This window comes from Ovis aries, chromosome 3 (assembly GCF_016772045.2).
Source record: "Ovis aries strain OAR_USU_Benz2616 breed Rambouillet chromosome 3, ARS-UI_Ramb_v3.0, whole genome shotgun sequence".
Taxonomy (NCBI): domain Eukaryota; kingdom Metazoa; phylum Chordata; class Mammalia; order Artiodactyla; family Bovidae; genus Ovis; species Ovis aries.
In genome coordinates, this window is record NC_056056.1 from 34,485,150 (window position 1) to 34,508,087 (window position 22,938).

At 48.9% G+C, this 22,938-nt stretch overlaps 2 protein-coding genes across 3 annotated transcripts in view; one reads left to right on the forward strand and one right to left on the reverse strand.

The window, feature by feature from the left end:
- Positions 1-59: 59 nt before the first annotated feature.
- On the forward strand, positions 60-1,707 carry KRTCAP3 (keratinocyte associated protein 3). 2 transcript variants are annotated; one of them, XM_042245920.1, is made up of 7 exons: positions 60-127; positions 270-454; positions 566-625; positions 819-1,025; positions 1,153-1,287; positions 1,392-1,505; positions 1,624-1,707. In XM_042245920.1, the coding sequence occupies exons 1-6, from the start codon at positions 100-102 to the stop codon at positions 1,497-1,499; spliced, it is 723 nt and encodes a 240-aa protein (XP_042101854.1). In that variant the 5' UTR covers positions 60-99; the 3' UTR covers positions 1,500-1,505; positions 1,624-1,707. The 2 variants fall into 2 exon arrangements, with proteins under 2 accessions (XP_042101854.1, XP_027822430.2); XM_027966629.2 differs by having other exon boundaries at positions 1,627-1,707.
- Positions 1,708-1,779: 72 nt separating this feature from the next.
- Positions 1,780-22,938, reverse strand: part of IFT172 (intraflagellar transport 172) — a 34,439-nt gene continuing 13,280 nt past the window's right edge. The window contains exons 15-48 of the mRNA XM_004005769.6: positions 21,116-21,228; positions 20,098-20,265; positions 19,439-19,575; positions 19,099-19,206; positions 17,213-17,297; positions 16,826-16,918; positions 16,259-16,336; positions 15,771-16,019; positions 15,512-15,590; positions 15,219-15,339; positions 14,898-15,042; positions 13,610-13,699; positions 12,911-13,008; positions 12,611-12,746; positions 12,406-12,522; positions 11,929-12,071; positions 10,016-10,109; positions 9,790-9,854; positions 9,417-9,597; positions 9,084-9,193; positions 8,799-8,928; positions 6,118-6,216; positions 5,817-5,926; positions 5,627-5,690; positions 5,440-5,526; positions 4,989-5,105; positions 4,323-4,433; positions 3,946-4,065; positions 3,351-3,446; positions 3,074-3,133; positions 2,890-2,988; positions 2,433-2,586; positions 2,140-2,231; positions 1,780-1,916 (exon numbers count right to left, since the gene is read on the reverse strand). Of these exons, the coding sequence (XP_004005818.1) occupies positions 1,827-1,916; positions 2,140-2,231; positions 2,433-2,586; positions 2,890-2,988; positions 3,074-3,133; positions 3,351-3,446; positions 3,946-4,065; positions 4,323-4,433; positions 4,989-5,105; positions 5,440-5,526; positions 5,627-5,690; positions 5,817-5,926; positions 6,118-6,216; positions 8,799-8,928; positions 9,084-9,193; positions 9,417-9,597; positions 9,790-9,854; positions 10,016-10,109; positions 11,929-12,071; positions 12,406-12,522; positions 12,611-12,746; positions 12,911-13,008; positions 13,610-13,699; positions 14,898-15,042; positions 15,219-15,339; positions 15,512-15,590; positions 15,771-16,019; positions 16,259-16,336; positions 16,826-16,918; positions 17,213-17,297; positions 19,099-19,206; positions 19,439-19,575; positions 20,098-20,265; positions 21,116-21,228 (3,839 nt within the window). The 3' untranslated portion in view covers positions 1,780-1,826. The remainder of the gene's footprint in view (positions 1,917-2,139; positions 2,232-2,432; positions 2,587-2,889; positions 2,989-3,073; positions 3,134-3,350; positions 3,447-3,945; positions 4,066-4,322; positions 4,434-4,988; positions 5,106-5,439; positions 5,527-5,626; positions 5,691-5,816; positions 5,927-6,117; positions 6,217-8,798; positions 8,929-9,083; positions 9,194-9,416; positions 9,598-9,789; positions 9,855-10,015; positions 10,110-11,928; positions 12,072-12,405; positions 12,523-12,610; positions 12,747-12,910; positions 13,009-13,609; positions 13,700-14,897; positions 15,043-15,218; positions 15,340-15,511; positions 15,591-15,770; positions 16,020-16,258; positions 16,337-16,825; positions 16,919-17,212; positions 17,298-19,098; positions 19,207-19,438; positions 19,576-20,097; positions 20,266-21,115; positions 21,229-22,938) is intronic.

Sequence of the window (22,938 nt, forward strand, 5' to 3'; positions counted from 1 at the left end):
GACCGCAGGTGTGCCGGGCGGGCGGAGCCCGCCGGGGCGCGGGGGCGGAGCCGGGGCCGGCAGGTAAGAGCTGCCCTGCGGCGGGCGCCGACGGACCGGATGAAGTGCCGCCACCTCTGTGCTTTCGGTAATTTCCGGCCCCTCCGGTCTTGTTTTCCCCCGAGGGCCCACCCTGGATCCGTCCCCGGGCCAGTGGCCGACCTGGGGTGGCCGTGCGGGGCCTCCGGCTCCTCAGCCGGCTCAGCCCGCCCCTCGCCCGTTCCTTGCAGACGCGGCCCGGGGCCCCCGGCGGCTCATGCGGGTGGGCCTGGCGCTGATTCTGGTGGGCCACGTGAACCTGCTGCTGGGGGCCGTGCTGCACGGCACCGTCCTGCGGCACGTGGCCAACCCCCGCGGCGCCGTCACCCCGGAGTACACCACCGCCAATGTCATCTCCGTGGGCTCAGGGCTGCTGGTGAGCGCGGCGGGGCGGGGCGAGCCGGGGCCGGGGCACGGAGAGCCGGGGCCGGGGCGCGGTCGGTGAGGGCCGCCGAGCGGCTCGGGCTTCAGGTTTCGTTTCTTCCAGAGCGTTTCCTTGGGACTTGTGGCCCTTTTGGCGTCCAGGAATCTTTTTCGCCCACGACTGGTGAGATTTCTGGAGCTTTAAGGAGGAGGCCTGGTGGCAGGGAAGCGGGGAGAGTGGTGGTGGTGGGGGTGTCCTGGTTCAGCTTCGTCTTTAGCGGGAGAGGGAGCCCCAAATAAGAGTAACCAAGGTGTCTGGTCAGTGGGCGAGGGAGCCACCGCCCAGGCCGCTCACCCTGACCTCCTGCCCCTGCCAGCACTGGGCCCTGCTGGCGCTAGCGCTGGTGAACCTTCTCTTGTCTGCTGCCTGCTCCCTGGGCCTCCTCCTCGCTGTGTCCCTCACTGTGGCCAATGGCGGCCGCCGTCTTATTGCTGACTGCCACCCAGGACTGCTGGATCCTTTGGTACCGCTGGACCAGGGGTCTGGACATGCTGACTGCCCCTTTGACCCCACGAAAATCTATGTGAGTCCAGTTCTCTCCCCAGCCTTTTTGCAGTCCACAGAGCCTGGGTCCTGCCCTTTAATCGCCCGCACTTGCCACTCCTGCCTGGCTTCCTCTCCTTGTCTCCCGCCCTTCCTTCATCTTTTAGGACACAGCCTTGGCTCTCTGGATCCCTTCTGTGTTCATGTCTGCAGCCGAGGCTGCTCTCTCTGGTTACTGCTGTGTGGCTGCGCTCACCCTGCGTGGGGTAGGGCCCTGTAGGAAGGATGGGCTACAGGAACAGGTAAGGAAGATGAACAGGAAGGGTTCATTCAATACACATTGTCTTGAAGAGACGCTGGATTATACAACTGAGGGCTGGAGCACTGACCCCGCCCTCTTCTGTAGCTGGAGGAGCTGACAGAGCTTGAATTTCCTAAACGTAAATGGCAGGAAAATGTGCAGCTACTGGACCAAACCCAAGAAATCCGGACCTCACAGAAAAGTTGGGTTTAGGGCCAGGTAATGGGCCAAGAGGACTGTGGCCTGGGAAAGGGCAGTGGTAGGGAGCACGCCTCGAACTGGGTTGAGTCCGTTGCTGTGCTGCTGGCCCTCTGACCAGGCTCTCCCTTCTGTCAAGCAGGTGCAGGTCCAAAGGCTCCGTCCACTGACCCCTAGGATATGTTTATATAGTAACAGCTGTAATAAAAGGACGTCTCTTCTGCTTGACTGTTTCCTTTTGGGGGAAAGGGGTGCTGGGCTAGTGTTGAGGGGTCAAAGAATACAGTGGTCTCAGTTACTTACAAGACTTTAATGAAGGATGGAACCTACTAACTCTCCCAATTACTGGAAAGAAAAGCTGGTGCTGGGCAGCCCCCCGCACCACTGACTGATGAACTTCAGCACATCTTGGCACATGGGGCTGTGGGAGGTCTGTAAGCAAACAGAGCAGGAGAGGGACTCAGCAGTACTGGGAAGAACATTCCCGGTAGAAGGAAGACCAGCTCCATCTCAGTGTAAGGAGCAGGCTGTGGGGCCTGCACCTGCCTTCTTGACAGTCCACCCCCCACCCCCCCACACACACCACCCCAGTGGTTGGTGCTGGTTGGTCTTAAGTGTTCTCCCTGCCCTCATCCCTCAAGCCTTCCTCTCTAACCTTGATAGCCATAAGGAACTTGTTCCAGTTCTTCTTGTTAGCTGCCTTCCCTGGCCGCTTAAATTCAATTTTGTTCCTCAGAATGGGGTATCCTGGGGGTTGGAGGGAGAGAAAAAGATGATTGGAGTGTGAGGGGGATTGAGAGGCAATAACAAAGAGCAAGTGAGGGGTAGAAAGTTGGATGTTCTTGTCTTCTGCATCCTTTACTGAATCACAGTAAAACAGTTTCTTGATCCTGCTGTTTCCCCCTTCTTTCCACCCAGCACAAAATATGGTGCTCTAGGGTTCTGTACCTGTAATGAGGCAGGGCAGGGCCCGAACCCCAGTGCTGGCTGCCACCAGGGAAGCCTCGTACGCCCCACGCTCATCCCGAGGTAGAACCTGCTCCAGCCGCTGGTCCATTGAGACTGTGAGAACCCAGTCTCGAACCTCTTCTCGCTGAGCCTCCTGGGAAGGACAGAGCAGCTTCACACGGTGCAGGGCAAGTGGAGGGTGGTAAGGAAGGGGTTTGCTAAGCTGTCATCCCATGTACCATCTTTCACCCACGAATGAAACTCCTTGTGTTGGCAGCCAATCTCAGCCTTAGCTTTCTCCTCTGCTTCTACTCTCACTGAAGGAATAGTGAGGGCTGGGGCCCCTCCAAAGACATTGCTGTCTGATGCCATGAGAGTGTTGGGAGGACCATCCATAAGAGTGTCCTCCCTTCCAGTGCAGTCATGCTCGTGAGGCCTCCTGTTTCTGTGCCCTTACCGGGATGTGCTGCTTGGCTGGGAGTGGCACCTCAAAGGGAATGTCTGTGTCCTGAAAGTCAGAGTGGTCAAGGGCGTCCAGGGTCCCTTCTTCAATTGCCTGTGGCAGAGCGGGCAGCCATGAGATGGGCACAGCTTGTGACAGGCCAAACCTTGCAACTTCTGGGCACAACTGCCCTACTCACATCAGTCAGATCCAAAAAGCGGTTGAGGAAGATGAAGGCCATATTCTCCCAGCCAACTGCCTGCAACAGAGAAATGTCAGTAGGAGTGAGCAGCTGACCTTGGCTGTTGTTTTTCCAGGATGCAGGGGCTAGAATCCAGGAAGATGGAGGAAAATGGTATCCTCCACATCGGCCCCACACGCAGCTCTGCTCTAACTTGAGCAGCTGGGACAGTCTACCTTCCAACTTTTACTTCCTTCTCTCCTCAGCCCCACCCTTGGTTGGCCCCATTGCTCACCTTGGCAGCAATGCCTGCTTCATAGAAGGCCTTATCTGCAGGTAGTAGTTGGGTGTGACGCAAGAGTGAAACAGAAAGCCTGGCAGCTACAGTTTCCTGTGAATTAAAGTAAAAGCATTATGATTCTGGCACTATAGTGACTGAGCTACCAGACCAATGATCTTATAACTAAAACAGCCATAGAATCAGAAGATCAACGATCAATATTAAATTGCTCTAGGTCATGGACTGAGTTTTTTTCGTCTGCACAAGAGAACTGGGCCTAGGTTATTTCCTCCCACCTCTAGAATTCCATCATCCAACTACAGTAACTCAATATAGTACCATAAATAAGCTAAAAGTACATATCTATTATAAGAGGTCAATGCAGAAATCATGGAATTGGAATGTTTGAGCATAAGGAGGCTGGAGCTGTGTGGGCACAGAGCCCTAAGAAGGTCAAAGGGATACAGACAGGAAACCATCTCAGCAAGGGCTAAAGATTTCTTTGAATGGAAGAGAGACTAGAAGTGGGCCAAGCTTGACACTGTCCTGAACTTGCATTCATTCAGCTTCACACATGTGAAGCTGAGTGCCCCTCCCTGCTCCATCTCACCAGCTCTTTGACGCTCTGGGCTGCAGAGCGGGTGGCATAGTAATGAGCAATCAACAGCATGGTCTCGAACTCCTCGTGGGCTGGAGAGTTGGCCTCACTGGACTTCACCAGGTTTTCACACTAGAGTGGGAAGAGCACACAGCCTGGGTCAGGGTTCAGAGGAGTGTCAGGGCCAGAGTGGTCAACAGCCAGCCATCTGGACAGAGGAAGGTAGAGCCTGAGGGTGGGTCAGAGGAGTGCCAGAGTGGTCAATGGACGGCTGCCCAGAGGAAGGTAGAGCTCGAGGGTGAAGGAGACTGGGTGTGAAGGGAGAGACGAGGGCAGGGCCAGGTGGCCTGAGCAGCCGTCCCACTCTGCTGCCTGCCTGGCTTCCTCACCAGGTTAAAGAGGACGTCCCGGAGGTCAGCCCAGCTGTGATAGGCCTCAGCACTGTTGGTCCCAGGAGAGCTCACCATGTCAGTGAAGATCCTTTTGTAGATGTTGAAGTTCTGCAGGCGGAAGGGGAAGGGGAGCTGAGCGAGAGGAATACAACTGCATGAGAAAGTCAGGGGAAGTGGGGCTAAAGAGGAAAACTGGGCTGGAAATGGCATGTGGAGGAGCTATGAGATGCTGCTGGAGAAAGTGCTGTTTTTCAGGGAAGAGAAAGAAGGAGGGTAAGAAAACACCCATTTCTTCCTAACTGGTGCTCTGTGGGTGTGGGCAGATGTGTGACTGTGAATGCACAGTCATGGTGTTAACAGCATAACACCCGGAAAGCTGTGATGCTCAGACAGGAGAGGGGTGTTCACACTCTGGAGGAAGTTAGTCAGGCCCTCGAGGTGTGTACAGGGCTCAGCTCTGAAAGACTGTTCCCTGTGTTAGCCTTCAGAGGGTAAATCCTCCAGAGAGGCTGTACAGTTCAGAAGAGCCTAGGCGGAGTCTCTGGCCACGATGCTAACAAAGGAATTCTTTGAGAAGACAGATCCTGAGTTGGGTAAGCAGTTGTCGAGGAGAAGGTAAAAATTTCTTCGGGGAAACATTCACCCTGAGGAGCAGGCTGGTACCTGTGGGTTAGCAGGGGCTCCATGCTGCACGTACAGGGCCAGTGCCTGGGCATAGCCACCCTCCCGGATCAGGTGAGTTGCATACAATGCCACGTATTTGTGCAGAATCTTGTAGTTCTGTTTGAGGGGTGCAGGAAAAGCAGGGGGAGGTTGGGGTCAGACCAGGCTGTGTGGGTGGGGTCGTAACTTGAGTCCCTGGGGGTGGGGTCCTGACTTGAGGCCATGGATTTGTTTAGGAGGCGAAGGGCATGTGCATGCCTGCTCTGACATCGAAGGGCATGTGCATGCCTGCTCTGACCTGATGTCAGAGCGTGAAGACTGAGCTCTCTGATGCTGATTAGGGATCTTTGGGGTTTGGGCTTTGGAGGAAGAGAGAGAGACACTCTCCGGGACAGGTGGGGAGTCAGAGGAAATACCCAGAGGGGCTGGTGTGGGAGGAAGGGAGCAGTACCTGCTTGGTGGCTGTTTCAATGCACTTGTCCCACTGGCCCTGCTCCACATAGAGGTCCAAAGCAGCCACCACGTCCACACCCACTAGCTATGGGCCAGTTAAAAAGACAGAGTTACACGAGGGAAGAAGAGGGAAAGAGTCTCTGAGCCTCCCTGTGCTCGCCTCCTGCTGCCTCTGCCAGTCTCACCGAGTCCACTTTGCCCTGGCTCTTGAGGAACTGTTTATAACACTGGTCCACATAGTCTTCATACCTGTGAAGGCATGGAGAAAGCTCGCACATCAAAGCCCCAGAAGCACACCCTTCCCATAAGAACTTCCTCCTAGTCTTTACAAAAGGAAGTAAAAAAATTTTTAGTGAGAAGGGGTCATGAGCTTACCGGGGATCTAGCTCCTTAGCTACACGCTTGGCCTTGTTCCATTCCTCACCCTCAATGAAAGCATCGATTGCTTCCTTGACGAGGTCCAGGTTCAGATAGAGCTCTGCAGCCTACACAGGGGAAAATCTGAGACTGGAGATGTCTCTCCCCTCTCCTTCCCTCATCTCCCTTCTGGGAACTCTGGGGAAACAGAAATGCACACCGAGCCTGCCAGGAGACCCCCGCCCCCCAACCCCGACTTCACACAGCTTCTACCCATCTCTGTGGAATCTATTTCTGTCAGTTCCAGCATCCTACTTACTGCGCTGGGCTTTCCAATTCCAATCAGCTGGGGTCCCACAGCCCGAACTACTTCCAGACTGCGTGGGGGAGGTAGAAACTTGATGGAGAGTTCAGCTGCCTGAGTGGTTGAGCAGAAGATGGTAGTGGGCAGAGAGACACATACTGCCCAGGGGTCCTCGACCAGCTCTATTTTTGCCTCCAGATGCCAACTTTCTTGCCTTCTCCCTCACCTTCCGCCCTCTGGGGCAAATCCTGCCTCATGGTCCATCAGAGCTTTTCCATGACCATCAGAGGACCTATCTGTTCCTCTCAGCCCTTCCTCTTTCACTCACTGCTGCCTGAGAGCACTGCATTTGCTTCTGTCACCTTTCACAAACTGGTTTCTCAAGGTCTTTGTCACAAACAGAACCATGGTAGCATGGTGTAGGGAAAAAACCCCTAAAGCAGGAGCCCAGGACATTCTGCAACTATTTCTGTTGGGCATTTCTGAGTTTCAGTTTCTTCACCCATCAGAGTGATGGTTGGTCTAGATTTGTACTGCCCAGAACAGCAGCCACGAGTCACATGTGGCTAGTCCTGAGATGTGCAGTAACCTTACATATTTCAAAGACTTAGTATGAAAAAAGGAATGTAGACTACCTTGATAGATTTTTATATTGATTTTGTGTTGAAATATTGATAATAGTTTTGGTATAATAGGTTAAGCAGAATATAATTATTTTCACCTTTTTCTTTACACTTGAGTGTGGCTACTAGAAAATTTTAAAATTACATATATGACTTAGATCTTTGTGACCTGCATTGTATTTCTACTGGACGGTGTTGGTTTAGATGACTTTGGAGACCCCTTTCAACCATAAAACTCAGTAATTCTACAAATCCAACTGTTCCATGAGCTCACTCTGTTTATGCTGTGATGCTGATATCCTCACCAGATTTTAACTTCCACAGAGTCCACTTCAGCTATAGTCTATGTGAAGCCTCCTGGTCTTTCCCCACCTGTTCTTGCCTTTCTTCTTTACCTGCCAAACCCTTCAAGGCTTAAGTGCTCCCACCCAGAAAGCCCACCCTGTGACTAACCTAAAGAAGGTATAGTCGTGCACAGACCTGGGTTAACAATTCCCTAGAGTAAGGTACAGCAGATGCTTCAGTTCAGTTCAGTCGCTCAGTCATGTCCGACTCTTTGTGACCCCATGGACTGCAGCATGCCAGGCTTCCCTGTCCTTCACCAACTCCTGGAGCTTGCTCAAACTCATGTACATTGAGTCAGTGATGCCATCCAACCATCTCATCCTCTGCCATCCCTTTCTCCTCCCGCCTTCAATCTTTCCCAGCATCAGGGTCTTTTCGAATGAGTCAGTTCTTCACATCTGGTGGCCAAAGTATTGGAGTTTCAGCTTCAGCATCAGTCCTTCCAATGAATATTCATGACTGATTTCCTTTAGGATTGACTGCTTGGATGTCCTTGCAGTCGAAGGGACTCTCAAGAGTCTTCTCCAACACCACAGTTCAAAAGCATCAAAGTTCAAAAGCTTTCTTTATAGTCCAACTCTCACATCCATACATGACTACTAGGAAAATCACAGCTTTGACTAGATGGACCTTTGTTGGCAAAGTAATGTCTCTGCTTTTTAATATCCTATCTAGGTTGGTCACTTTTCTTCTAAGGAGCAAGCATCTTTTAATTTCATGGCTGCAGTGATTTTGGAGCCCCCCAAAATAAAGTCTGTCACTGTTTCCATTGTTTCCCCATATATTTGCCATGAAGTGATGGGACCGGAAGCCATGATCTTAGTTTTCTGAATGTTGAGTGTTAGCCACCTTTTTCACTCTCTTCTTTCACTTTCATCAAGAGGATGTTTAGTTCTTCTTTGCTTTCTGCCATAAGGGTGGTGTCATCTGTATATCTGAGGTTATTGATATTTCTCCCAGCAATCTTGATTCCAGCTTGCAGATGCTTAATACCTGATAAAACTTGCTAAACTCTCAAAACCAACCTCAGTCTTTCTACTTCCTTCCCCTCCAACTTCAAGGGGTATTCAATGACAAGGCCTCACAACCTTTGGGAAATTCTGCAGGGGCATCTGCACAAAAACATTTTATTCAGGGACTGATCAGTCTCAACCCTTCATTACTTCTAATACCCTATTTCCCTGCGTCTGAGGCACATCATTAATATATACATGTATCCCCATCACAAAGACCCTAAGAATCCATCTTAGAATTGATGAAACATACTAGCTTGGCTTAATCTGCCAGAGGCTTTTTTTAAGGAGCTACTGAGTGGATGAGGGGCCTCTGCTTTTCTCACGGCCTCCATCTGGCCCAGTTTCAGGGTCTGGATTTGCCCTTTCAACTCTGGCCCTAGGCCTACTCTTCCCTCACAAGGCCTCCCTGACCCCTCCAGGCCACGGAGATCTCGCCCTTCTCTGAACTCTACTTGAACTTCACTAGTTAACTTCTGTCTTCACTAACTTGCAGTATTAAGCAACTGATCCACGTGTTAGTCTACCTTCCCCCAACTGCTGTCTCTCCAGTTCTGTCTTACATCCCTTTTTATAGCCTTCATAGATTCTGGTCTAGCATCCATCAGGAACTCAGCATACACCCGCTACCTGACTGAAAACAAAGAATGTCTGAGAAGGAATGCTGGGTGTGAACGGAGGCGGGGAGCAGAGCCCAGCGGGTGTGGCACCTCACCTTCAGCCAGCACTTCTCCACCAGGCTGCTGCTTCCTGCGTCCCGCACTTTGAGGTAGCAGTCGACTGCACGGCTGTACTCTCCAGCCTGTTCCCACTGTCGAGCCTGTTCCACCAGACCCTCCATGCCCCTGTGTGGACGAGAGCCCTTGTGACCAGGACAGGGGAAGGTGCAGTGTGGCTGAGCCTGTGTGCACCTTCTGATCCACCCCCAGTCCTGCCAACATTTCCTGGTCCCCTGGCTTCATACCTGGCCCCCTTCTTTCCTGGAGCCCTGGCTTCATACCTGGCCCCCTTCTTGGTAGCTTCCCGCTCGTACTCTTCCTGCAGTGCCTCCAGCTGGCTGGGCACGTAGTCCTTGCAAATCCGCAGAGCATCACTCCATAGTCCAGCCTCCTGCTCAGATTTCCAGGTATCAGGATGGTATGACAGCTTCCCACTGCACACAGGCCCACCACTATAGCCCACTGGTCCCTGGACCTCTTTTCCTCCTTCTCTCTGCTCCTCCCCCTTCCCCAGGGTTAACCTTCTCAAAACCAGGGTTCAGTGTAGTGCACTATGGGCTCTCCTACCTCTCCCCCTTCCTCATGGGATTCCTCCCCTGAATCTGCTGCCCCACCTTATAGTAATTGAGGGCCAGGCCTGGTCTCTGGGCCCGAAGCAGCAGCCCTTCTGCCTTCTGGAAGTCCTTCTCCTCCAAGGCCCCCCGAGCCTGCCCCACGAGCACCTCGGCGACACTGTCAGGGTCATGGGCCTCGGCCACACGCTGAGCTGCCTCCCAGTCCTGGTTATGGACAAACCTGTTCCCAGATGAGGACAGAGAGAAGGCTGAGTACAGGACTGAAGCCTCAATGATGAGAGGCAAACCACCGTGTCACTGAGAGGGGGTAAGAGTTATTGGAACTAGGTTTAGATGAAGGTGAAAATGACAATGAGAGGTCCTGGGACTGAGTCTGGGAGGACAGGATTAGGGGATTTGTGGGGTAACTCACATGAGGACTGCTTCCTTGGGTTTACCGGCCTTGATAAATTCAGCTTCAGCCTCTTCAAATTTTCCCTAGAGGGAGAGGGAAACAGCCATACACGATGCGGAAGAGACTGGCACCCCAGGCAGCCGTGAGACAGGAGGTCTGAATGCCTGGCAGCAGTGGACCAGGGCATGGGAAGGAGGGCTCTGTGGTCAGAGTCAAAAGTACTGGGGAAGAACCACATCTATACCTCATCCTCCAGGTACATAGCGTATCGGAGATGGATCTCAGGGGTTTTGTGCTTGAGGGCCAGCCGCGAGAGTTCAAAAGCAAATTCAAAGGAGCTGAAATGGGAGGTGCAAACAAGGTTTGTCTACACTATATTTCCTTTTATAACAGAAGACAAACAGAGGGCAAGGATTGAGGGGAAGAAAAGGGACAGATTTTTAAAAATCAACAAAATGATAAGAGAAGCACAGAGAGCACGATACCAACAGGCAAGAAGGACCCCTGGTGCTTCCACCGCCTCCCACAGAGCCACATCTGCACTAGCAGGAAAATAATCTTCTGGGAACAAGTAAAACCACCCATAGCAATTTGACTCATTGCAGGATTCCTACTGGTGTTCTTAACATTTGCTTAAGAAAACCTCACTTTGGGGCAGAAGTCTTGAATAGATGTTTTCCAAAAGAGGATATACAGATGGCTAACATGAAAAGATGCTTAACAGCAATAATCATCAGAGAAATGCGAGTCAAAACCACAATGAGAAGACAACTCACATCTGTCAGAATGGCTAGCATCAAAAAAGATCTACAAATAACAAATACTGGTGAGGATGTATAGAGAAGGGAACCCTTATGAAATGTTGGTGGGAATGTAATTTGGTGTAGCCGCTATGGAAAACAGTATGGAGGTTCCTCAAAAAACTGAAAAATAGAACTACCATAAGATCCAACAATTATACTCCTGGGTATATAGCTGAAGAAAACAAAAACACTAAAGATACAGGAACCCCAATGTTCATAGTAGCATTATTTACAATAGCCAAGATACGGAAGCAACCAAGTGTCCATCAACAGATAAATTAATAAAGAAGATGTCACACACACACACACACACACACACACACACGAATATTACTCAGTCATAAAAAATGAAAATTTGCCATTTCCAACAACATGGATGGACCAGGAAGGTATTATGCTTAGTAAAGTAAGTCAGATAAAGACAAATACTATAGGTTATTACTTATATATGAAATCTAAAAAATGAAACAAACAAATGAATATAACAAAACAGAAACAGACTCACAGATATGGAGGACAAACCAGTAGTTATCAGTGAGGAGAGGAAAAGGGGGAAGGGTAAGACAGGGATAGGAGATTAAGAGGTACAAACTACTCGGTATAAATAAACTACAAGGATACATTACACAGCACAGGGAATACAGCCAATGTTTTATAATAACCTTAAATGGAGTATAATCTATAAAAAATATTGAATCACCATGTGGGACACCTGAAACAAATATTGTAAATCAACTACACTTCAAAAAATTAATAATTTAACTTAATTTTAAAAAAAAGAAAAGCTCATTTTGCATTTAATGGAATCACATTTCCATTGTGTGTGTGTGTGCTTAGTTGCTCAGTCATGTCCAGCTCTTTCTGACCCTTTAGACTGTAGCCCACCAGGCTCCTCCATCCATGGGATTCTCCAGGCAAGAATACTAGAATAGGTTGCCATTTCCTTCTCCAGGGGAATCTTCCCAACTCAGGGATCAAGACCAAGTCTCCTGTATTGCAGGTAGATTCTTTACCATTTGAGCCACTGGAGAGACCCACACTTTACTCACATCACACATTACTCAGCAGTAAATTACTGGCTTAGAGCATTTTAGCTTTAAAAATTATTCTCTTTCCTCCTTTCTCCTTAAAACAGCCAAAAATTAAACACCCTTCTGAGCCCCCAGGGGAACAGGAGCAGAATTACTAATTCATTCTTGCCTCTCTATCAAGCTCTTCCAAGGATCTCTCCTTACCACATTTCTTCACTCTTGCTTCAGCCTCTAGAAATGCTTTTCAGTTATACATCAATTTTCTTTCTCTATATAGAGGCTATCTGGGATGGGGCCCCCAGAGAGAAGGCTTGGGGCCTCACCAGTTGTCAGCAGCATGGTCAATAGCAGCTTCCAGGAGTCCCAGCTTGTTGAGCAGTCTAACAGCAGCCTCTCCTCCTAGGCTCTTGGCCCACAGATAGGCCACGTGTTTGTGGGCATTAGCTCCTCCATGAGCCTTGGCCACCTGAAAAGCAAAGCCCCGTGGCAACCCTCCAACACAGGGGTACATGGCTGCTCCCTTGTCATCTCTGACTTGACCTCAGCTTGGAAAAGGATCAGGTACCTCTCCAGAGCAGTAGGAAGAGGGCTAAATTTCAGCCCTATTAACCTGATTAGGGTCCAAGGATGGATTTCAGGTCGTTCACAAACCATTAAAATTGTATGTGAAATTGTGTGTGTAGGTGTGGACTTTTTTCAAAGACACCCACGACCAGTTTAAAATTAGACAGTTACTTGAGTGTGGGAAAGCAGGATGGAAGGACCCTGTGCATCCCTACCCAGTAAGGGGAAGACCTTACCCGGTAAGCCTCTTCCCAAAGCCCATTGGACCGGTACATGTTCACTGTCGCCTTCCACTCCTGGGCCTCAAGATAGTGATACTCAGCCTCCTGGAGTCGGCCCTCAGCCTCCAGCTCCTGGGGAGGGAGAGGCAAGTCAGGATGGGGAGAGGGGCGGATGGAGCCTCTTTGGGGAAAGATGGGCAGAAGCAGGAGAAGAGCTCACCTTGCCCAGATGCAGGTGTGTGTCACTGAGGAGATCTGGGTGGTGCTTCCCTACTAAGCGGATCATATCATCATACAACTTGTGCTTTTTGAACATGCTGATGGCAAGATCAGGCTCTTCCACGGTCACATATAGCCTGGGAACAGGAGAAACACCTGTGGCCTCCTAGACCCAGATTCCTGCTGTGAGAGTCATTCCTAAGGGATTCCGTCCCTGTCTTCTGGGCAGAGGGCACATATCTGCAGACCCCAGCCCTCAAGCCCCATATCCCGCTACACCTCCCCTGGGGCCACAGCTCACCTTTCAGCCTCTCGGTACTTGCCCTGCTTCTCCATCTCCTGAGCCTGAGTGATGTATAGCACCGAGACGTCTTCTGGTCTCATGCACTTCATGGCCAGCTGTGCAGACACACAGGGTCAGGGCAGCCTCAGGCACTAATTCCCAAGGGAAGCAGAGGGCAACACAGAGTGGACAGGGAAGTGGAAGTGGGGTTTCTTCAAGGAAGCTTGTTTTCACAAGAACTCTGAACTTTCCCAATAAGCACAGGAGTTTGGTTACTGCCACTCTCCTACTCAGCTCAGGGATCCCAAGTCCATAAAGAGCAGAATAAGAACTACATTCTGCTAAGGTAGGAGGGTCAGAGATGCCCTGTGCTGGGTGGGGGCACCTGATCCCACTAATATACTCCTACTGCACCCACTGGGCTCTAGGAGCACGAATGAGAACAGCTACCAGTGTGACTAGAGCTTCAGCAGAGGTATTTCAGATTCCCAGCTTCCAAGGCCATCTGCTGTCTTCAGAATTGCAGGTTTGGGAACTAGAGCCTCTCATGATCCTTGCCTTTCCTTTTGGCTAAGCATCAGTTACCCAGACCGTACTCTGGTACTCTTCTTTGGCTTGCAGGGAGCCCAGTGAAGTGGGGAGATTGGCGACTAGGGGAAGGGACAACACAACCATGAAGGTGGCATTCTCCTCTCATGAATGTCACCCATTGCCCACCTTGTGGGCTTGCTCCCAGCGGCCAGCCTGGGTGTACATGTCTATGGCATCTTTCGTCCGGTCTCCCTTAGCGTAGAGCTCTTCCGCAATCTGCAGGTGAGACAGGAAGAGGCAAAAGGTCAGAGTGACAGAGTGAAAGCAGCCTGGAGGAGGAAAGAGCAAACCTCAGCTGGGAGGGAGCAGAGCCTGGGACTCCATTAGCGTCCAGTCACAGAGAAGACAAAGTGACTGTAGGTGTCTCAGGCTTTCTTCTGTTTCAATAAAAGACCAGCCCCAAACGGTATGAGGACAATACAGTGGGAGTTTAGGATTACTTTGCCAACAAAGGTCTGTCTAGTCAAAACTATGGTTTTTCCAAGAGTCATGTATGGATGTGAGAGTGGGACTATAAAGAAAGTTTTTGAACTTTCTTTGATGCTTTTCAACCGTGATGTTGGAGAATACTCTTGAGAGTCCCTTGGACTGCAAGGAGATCCAAGCAGTCAATCCTAAAGGAAATCAGTTGTGAATATTCATTAGAAGGACTGATGCTGAAACTCCAATACTTTGGCCACCTGATGCAAAGAACTGACTCATTGGAAAAGACCCTGATGCTAGGAAAGATTGAAGGCAGGAGGAGAAGGAGATGAGATGGTTGGATGGCATCACCAACTTAATGGACATGAGTCTGAGTAAACTCCAGGAGTTGGTGATGGACCGGGAGGCCTGGCGTGCTGCAGTCCGTGAGGTGGCAAAGAGTTGGACACGACTGAGCGGCTGAACTGAACTTAAGATGGCCTCACGTTTTTGCAGTCCATGATGATTCTATACTGTAAATATGTTGGTGATACTCTTTAGTTTAATTTTAAAAAATTTTATTGAGGTATAATTTACAATGTTAACTTCTGCTTCAGTTATATATATATATATATATATATATATATATATATATATACACACACACATATATATATTCTTTTCCATTATGGTTTATTATAGGATATTGAATATAGTTCCCTGTGCTATACAACAGGACCTTGTTTATCCATCCTATACATAATAGTTTGCATCTGCTAATGTTGAAGTTATTCTTGAAGCATCTCTCATGCTAGAGACCTGCCTTATATGTCTGGGAGAGGGTTCTGTGTCATGTCAGAATGAAATGGTGGTGTGTCTCATTTAGGGTGGTGACACTGTTGGGCCCCAGTAAGAAGGATCTAGTGAGGTGGCCCCCACTCCTTCTTCTGGGTTCTCTCCTCGTCCTCCTGCGCTATACTGCTTCATGCTGCAGAAAGGGGCTATCCCTCACCTCATACTCCTGCAGAGATGCGTAGTGTTGGGCCACGCGAGGATAGTATTTGGACGCAGTGTTCTGGTCCTGCAGATCTAATATATAAATTGCCTTCTTCCACTGGCGGGCACCCAGGGCAGCCTCAATTGCCTTAATGGAGCACCTGGCGTAGTTGGTGTATGAGGAAAGAGGAAAATGGATGGAGGCAGAGATACCTCAAGCATATTCCAACCCACATTCGGAGATTTCCCTTGTTTTAGTGAGGCCTTGCTGCCCTCGCCTGTCCCATCACCTCTCACCTCATGTCCAAATGCCCTCTGCACCCCTGGACCACCACACCTGGCTTCGATGTAATGATTAATGGCCGCATCGAGCTGCTTCTGCTGCACCAGGTGGTCCCCCCATGCCTCCTCTAATCTCACCACTTCCACTGGGAATGCCAACCGAGCCAGCTCCACTGCTGCCGGAGACAGAGAGGGTACTCAGTGCAGGCTTCGGGCACTGTGAGGCAGAGAAGTGAGGCGTGGAGTACAAGGGAGGGGGATTGCTGAAGCCAGGTGTCGGGGAATGTTAGGGCAGGAGTCAGGGGACTGTTAGGGCAGGAGTCCACAACACTGTGGACTGGCCAGTACCTTTCATGAATGCGCTGCCTTTACAGTAGCACTCCAGGGCCCGCTGTGGATTTCGAATCTTCTCAAAGAGATCACCTGCCTGTTAACACATCCCATGTTACTTCAAAGATACCCCTACTACACAAAAATCAACTGTCAGCCCCGCAAGGTAGGGGATTCAGCCAGCGGTCAGGGAGGGCTGTGCACTCCAAGACACCGCTGGGTAGGAGAGGGCACTGAGCCCTGGGGGCTAAGGGATGGGAACTGGAAGCCAGGGTACCCGTTCATACAGCTCGCCCTTGATCAGGGCAGCGGTGATGTGCTCCACCAGCTCCGTGTTGGCCAGCAGTTCCTCTCGGTTCAGCACCAGCCGAGCAGCCTTGGCAGGGAGCCCAGCTTTGAGGTAGAGGCTGATGGCTGCTAGCCCATCCCCTTGGCTCTCCTGAAGTTCGCCTGCCCGCTCCTCTTGCTGTGTGTCCATCAGCCATTGGTAGTAACCCCGGCGCAGCTTCTCTAGGGCCGGGTGCCCCTGACATTCAGCAGAAGAGAACCAGGAGTCACGCCCCTCCTTCCTGCCCTGCTGCTTCCCATCATGTCCAATCCCACTGTAACAGCCGAAATCCTCCCAGTCATCAGCGGCCCAACTCCCCGCACTGTGAGGTGCAACCCCAACACTGTTCCAGCTCCTGCAGCCTCCTTGACAAGAAGGGGTTTCTGATACTGGTGGGCCCTAGTTCTGAACAACTGTGGGGAAGACAGAACCGGTACCTTGGCCTCAGCCACAGCGATACATTCATCCCAGCGGTGTAGCTCCTGGTACATGTCCATGGCCTCTTCAACGGCATTCTAGGGGAGGCCGGGCAGAGGGAGGAGGGATACCAGGAAGACACGAGGATCAGAAATTAGCAAGCTCTCCTCAGCCTGGCTGAGATGCCAGCCTGTGTGGGTTGAAAGCTTCATCCTTAGTATGAAACTAAAAGAAGCTTAAGCTTCAGGGCACCTTATTTGCACAGACTCCTTCCAAATCAACTTTTCTTAAAGAGGGCTTCTCAAACTGAATAAGCTTTGGGCCTCACCAAATCGGGATCTGTCTCCATGCACAAGAATTGTGGAGAACAAAAGGAGATGGTAGGCTTTCTATGAAGTAAAGAAGTGATTGTCAGAATGAACCCAGAGGAGGAAATTATGGAGCAGTGAAATTCACTGTATAAACCTTTTTAAAGTTTCTCTCCAGGCCTGATAGCCCAGCTGACCAGCGCTCATTCTTCCTCTGAGTTTGCCTCACTTTTTTCCTCTCTGATCCCCTCTTCCATCCAGCTCCTCTGCTCCTATTACCTGTTCTAAGAAGATCATTTCCGCCAGCTTGTAGTTCTTCTCCAGCATGGCTAGTCGTGCTCGGACCTGATAAAAGTCTGTTCCTTCTCCACCCTGTGGAAATAAAGAAAGTTCTGGTTATTGTTGGTGCCCATGAACAATTCTGTCTGTGTAAGTGGAGACAGGAAGGTCAGAGAGATGTGGAGGCTAAAGGCTTAGGAAGCTGAAAAACTTGGGGCTCAGAGGCTTGAGGTTTGGCAAACAACTCCAAAATGGCCTGACCTGAAGGTGGCGACAGGCAGGGCAGGGTAGAGGAAATGAGCCGTGGCTGGAAAGCTAAGAGCTGTGGGTCTGAGTGCCAAGAGAAATCGCAGCTCAAAAAAGGGAACGAATCAGGAGAATACTTGCATATTCCCGAGACACTTGATCTGCAATCTCATTGGTTTCATGGAGGAACCGAGCTTTTGCAACATGTCCCAAAGCAGAAAAGCACCTAAAGTATGGAAGCAATAACAATAATAATATTATTATAGAATCATCATTAATTCATTGGTTTAGCAGATATATGATGAGCATCCATTATATGCCAGGCACTTGTTCTTGCCACTGAGGACACAAAAACAAAGATGAGGGCCTGGCTCTCAGGGAACTTACTTTCTAGTGGAAACAGATAATTAGCAAACAAATAAACAAAGATTAACTGGAATAATGGAAAATGAAACTAAGGGGACTATTTAAGTTGGTTGTTAGAGAAGGCCTGTTCCAGGAGCTGTCATCTGAGCTGAGACCTGAATCCAAGAAAGAGCCAATCATGGCAAGATGGAGGAAAATTACTCCAGGCAAAGGGAGAAGCTAGTATAAAGGGCCCAAAGCAGGAGTGATCTTGGTGTGCTCAAAGGGACAAAGGATGCCTGTGTGGCTGGAGACTAATGGGCAAGTATCTGATACGAGAAGGAAGCGGGTCAAATCTTGTGGGGCCTTAGGAGTTTGTGTTTTATACAAAGCACAAAAGCAAGAAAATGATTTAATCTAATTTCTGTTTTTAAAAAATTACCACAGCTGCTATGGTTCTAAGGATTGTAGGGGTCTAAGTAGCAGTTTCTAATTAATTAAGAGACTAATTAAGAGGTTTTTGCACCACTGTATGCAGGAGATGGTGGTGGTCTGTTCTAGGGTGGAGACAGTAGGGTTGAACAAATAAGAGATCTGGGGTATGTTATAAAAACCCTGGCTCACTGTCTCTATGACTTGCAGTGAATCTAGCTGTGGGGGGATGGGATAAAAGGGACCAAGGATGAATCTTCGCCAAAGCCACAGCAGCTGATGTTTAATGAGCACTCTGGTCTGTGCTCTTTGCACAGATCCTGTCATTAAGTCTCCCCTATCACTGCCACTCTGCCACTCTTCTTCACCATCCTGCAAGGTGAATACTGTTATTATCCTCATTTCATAGAGAAAATGGAGAAGCCAAGGCTTGAGAAGGTTACGTTAATCTCTCTAAAGTTACACAGTTGGTAAATGGAATTAAGATTTGAAATAGGAGAGTCTGGAGTCCCATGTTTTTCCTGTTAATTACACTCCTATACCATTATTGGAATATACACATCAACACATAGATTGTAGGGCAGGAGCGTTAAACACTTGGAAGCGGCACCTAGTTACAAGGTGGGGGAGTGAAAACAATAAAAGACATACTCTTATAGGAAGTCAGATAAAAACAAATAGCATATATCGCTTAAATGTAGAATCTAGAAAATGGTAGAGATGAACTTATTTGCAAAGCAGAAATAGAGTCTCAGTTGCAGAGAACAAACTTATGGTTGCCAAAGGAAGAAGAGGGGATGGGATGAACGGGGAGATTGGGATTGACACATATACACTACTAATGTATCTAATCAAACAGATAACTAACGAGAGCCCACTGTGTAGCACAGGGAACTCTACTCAGTGCTCTGTGGTGACCTAAATGGGAAGGAAATCTAAAGAAAAGGGGATATATGTGTATGTGTATGAATACCTGATTCACTTTGTTGTTCAGCAAGAAACTAACACAATACTGTAAAGCAACTATAGTCCAATAAAAATTTTAAAAAATAAATAAAAGCCATACTCTCATACTCTAGGATGGGAGGATGTTTGGAATAACTGCACTATGGAAGGGTTCTATGACATCTGTTGGCATGGGAAGGCAAGAGGTGCCCCAACCCTGGGGAGGAGCGGCCCATGGGGAAGACAGTGTGCGGCCATCTCTCCCTCCGAGCTGCCTGGCACCTGGGTTCCACAGCCCGGCTCACCTCTCAGCAATGTGTAGCTGCTTTGCTTCCAGTGACAGCTTGCTCAAGGTTTTCCACATTGCTTCTGTTTCTGGGGTCATTTCCAGAGTTTCCAAGAAGGCTGTGGCCCTGCAGAGGGAAGGAAGCAAAGCACAAGGAATGAGTCCAAGGTCAGGAAGACACTAAGGAATATTGGTGATGGGGCAGCAAGAGGATGGGGGAGGCAATTATTTGCCCTTTTTGTCTAGTCCTAGGACCACCGAGTCGTTTTCAGACATGGCTGCTTTCACTGCCCACCTCAGGCAGGTCCTCAGACCCAGACTTTCCCACCACTGTGCTGGTTATCAGCCTCGTGTCTCACCGGGTATAGTTGCCGTCATCAATGGCTGTTCCAAACTCAATAAGGCCCTCATCCAGGGTGTAGGCAACTGTAGTCACACCTTCGGTCACCATCACCTCTGTCTTTCCCCCACCTCGCTCCAGACCTACAACATCACCCTGTAAAAATTCAATCCCCCCACCCCACCAGAATTCCAGGTGAGTGTTGACACAGGCTCAACTGCAGAAAAGACCCACCGCCATCCAACCCTACTGCTCACACTCCCAGATTTGGGATATTACTGTGTGAGTGATGTTGTCATGGGGTAGAACAGAGGGTGTGATCAGCAGTCTGAAAAAAACAGAACTCTGAATGGCTTGTAACAGAGAATCAGAACATAACGAGGTGTGATATGGAACTCCATCCCAATTGGGGATCTTCCAGGGAACTCCACAATTCAACTTGGTGAATTCCCACTATAATAGGGACTAGTACTCTGAGGGTCTAATATAATGTCAGGAATCTGAACGAGGATGGCTCTGGGGCCCAGAGCACTGTGGGAAGCAGTGTAAGTGTCTCCTGTCAGCTCCATCAGAGAGGTTATGGGTGGCAGGCAGAGAAACCAAGCAGCCTTCCAAGTTTCCTTGGGTTCCGATTAATCAGCTCGACACTATGTGTGAGGTGCCCTGATGTTGACATACCCTGATAGAGGACGTGGTGACCCTCTCGGGTGCCTCAATGTTGTACCACACACACAAGTTGTTTCGGTTCTGAGCCACCAGCACATCACTTCCTGGGACCCACTGCACGTAGGAGCAGAAGTTGAGGATCATCGTCTTAGAGCAGCTTTCGATATCGTACAGATGCAACTGGAGGAGGAAGAAGTAGATACACAATTAAGAAAAGACGTGGGTGTCTTCCCATCTGACCATTTCCTAATGGGGAAATGTGGTGAGCTAGCCCACTAGTCAGGTACATGCTGAATTTCAAAGCTTACTGAACTTCAACCATAAACCCTTCAAGTTCATGCTTGGTTGGTATATTCTGACACTGGCCAAATAAGAGATGACCAAAAGAGCAAAGGGCTACACCCTAGGAATTTAAGTTAGGTGAAGGTCAGACTTTCATTCCTAGAATAACTCTGGGCCAGAGTTGTTGGTCTAAATTACAAAAATAAGGTCATAAGACAAATTAAATGGCCTGGAAATATGTGATGTGGCTTTTACATCACAGTGAAAATGAAACGAAAAATCACCAGGTAGTCCCTGAGGTCGAACTCATTGGCGATACCACACTGAGATCAGAATCAATAAAGGGCTGGGGGAGACTGTCCTCAAGTCAGGGTCAGTGCGGTCAGGTAAGTGTGGTCGAAGAGCACTGGAGAAGTATGTGTGGTAAAGGTCAGCTGGGCGTTGAGGAAGAGGAACGCAGGGGTGAGGATGGTTCATGAAGTCACAGATTTGTGAATAGTAAGAGACACACCAACTCCCAAATTCCCCTCGTGACTTTGGTGCCTGCATGATACAATCTCTCAGGGTAAAATGGGATGCGTGGTGATATTAGATGTAAAAAATGTTGATCCTTCTGTGCTGTTCATTATGCTTATGGCACAGCCCCAAGAAATCATGTCCCATTCTGCCTCCCACCGTCCCTGGTGGCAGCTAGTACCACATCCTTTATGGACCAGTCAGTGGTTAAGGCCTTAGTAACCCTTCTCACACGAAGTTTCCGGTCCCTGAAGAGAAGCTTGTGCCCAGTCTCATTAAGTTCCAGCCAATCCACACGGCTCTCATGGCTGATGGTGCCAATGTTGTAGCCGCCAATCAGGTCCACTAGAGAGTAAAGGAAACAGTGTGAAAAAGAGAGATTCCACATAATCACGTACAAAGCATGAGGTGGCTTATGAAAGTTTGGTTTTAAGAATGTTGCATTAGTCTAGAGCACGTCACTCAGGAGTACAAATGGTCAGTATAATATAGTTTTGCTAAGTTGCTTCGGATGCCGTGTTTCTTCTAAATTTACAGAGATTTCATTTAACTCTGCAGTTAAGTTAGAAGATCCAGACCCATCAAGAAATCTGATTCCTCTCTGGGACTCTGGGACTTGTCTCATAGCAGGTCAAAACTATGGCTTCCGTTACTCACGATAAGCCCCAGTTACAGCAAGCCTACCAATGAGAGAAAGCTGATGAATGAAATGACCTCAGTGATCACAGGTGCTCCAAGCCATAAAAACAGGAGGGTCTATCAGTGTTGAAGGTGCACAGACACAATAGGCGGAACCTCTGACTAAAGTTAGGCGGGTCAGTGTAGGGGATAAATATTAGCTGGGTCTGAATTTTGTAGATAACATTAAGAAACAATCATGCTTAGAACAGACCACTCAGGGTTGGCTAGGATGCTTTCAGGGAGTCTCCTAAACAAAGCCCATTCATAGCTCTTATATATTATCTTATACATTGTGATCCACATAGTCAAAGGCTTTGGCATAATTAATAAAGCAGAAATAGATGTTTTTCTGGAACTCTCTTGCTTTTTCCATGATCCAGTGGATGTTGGCAATTTGATCTCTGGTTCCTCTGCTTTTTCTAAAACCAGCTTGAACATCTGGAAGTTCACAGTTTATGTATTGCTGTAGCCTGGCTTGGAGAATTTTAAGCATCACTTTACTAGTGTGTGAGATGAGTGTAATTGTGCAGTAGTTTGAGCATTCTTTGGCACTGCCTTTCTTTGAGACTGGAATGAAAACTGACCTTTTCCAGTCCTGTGGCCACTGCTGAGTTTTCCAAATTTGCTGGCATATTGAGTGCAGCACTTTCACAGCATCATTTCTGCTTTATTGACTATGCCAAAGCCTTTGACTGTGTGGATCACAATAAGCTGTGGAAAATTCTGAAAGAGGTGGGAATACCAGACTACCTGACCTGCCTCTTGAGAAATCTGTATGCAGGTCAGGAAGCAAAAGTTAGAACTGGACATGAAACAACAGACTGGTTCCAAATAGAAAAAGGAGCACGTCAAGGCTGTATATTGTCACCCTGCTTATTTAACTTATATGCAGAATACATCATGAGAAACGCTGGGCTGGAGGAAGCACAAGCTGGAATCAAGATTGCCGGGAGAAATATCAATAACCTCAGATATGCAGATGACACCACCCTTATGGCACGAAGTGAAGAGGAACTAAAGAGCCTTTTGATGAAAGTCAAAGAGGAGAGCGAAAAAGTTGGCTTAAAGCTCAACATTCAGAAAACGAAGATCATGGCATCTGGTCCCATCACTTCATGGCAAATAGATGGGGAAACAGTGGCTGACTTTACTTTGGGGGGCTCCAAAATCACTGCAGATGGTGATTGTCGCCATGAAATTAAAAGATGCTTACTCCTTGGAAGGAAAGTTATGACCAACCTAAATAGCATATTAAAAAGCAGAGACATTACTTTGTCAACAAATGTCCGTCTAGTCAAGGCTATGGTTTTTCCAGTAGTCACGTATGGATGTGAGAGTTGGACTATAAAGAAAGCTGAGCACTGAAGAACTGAT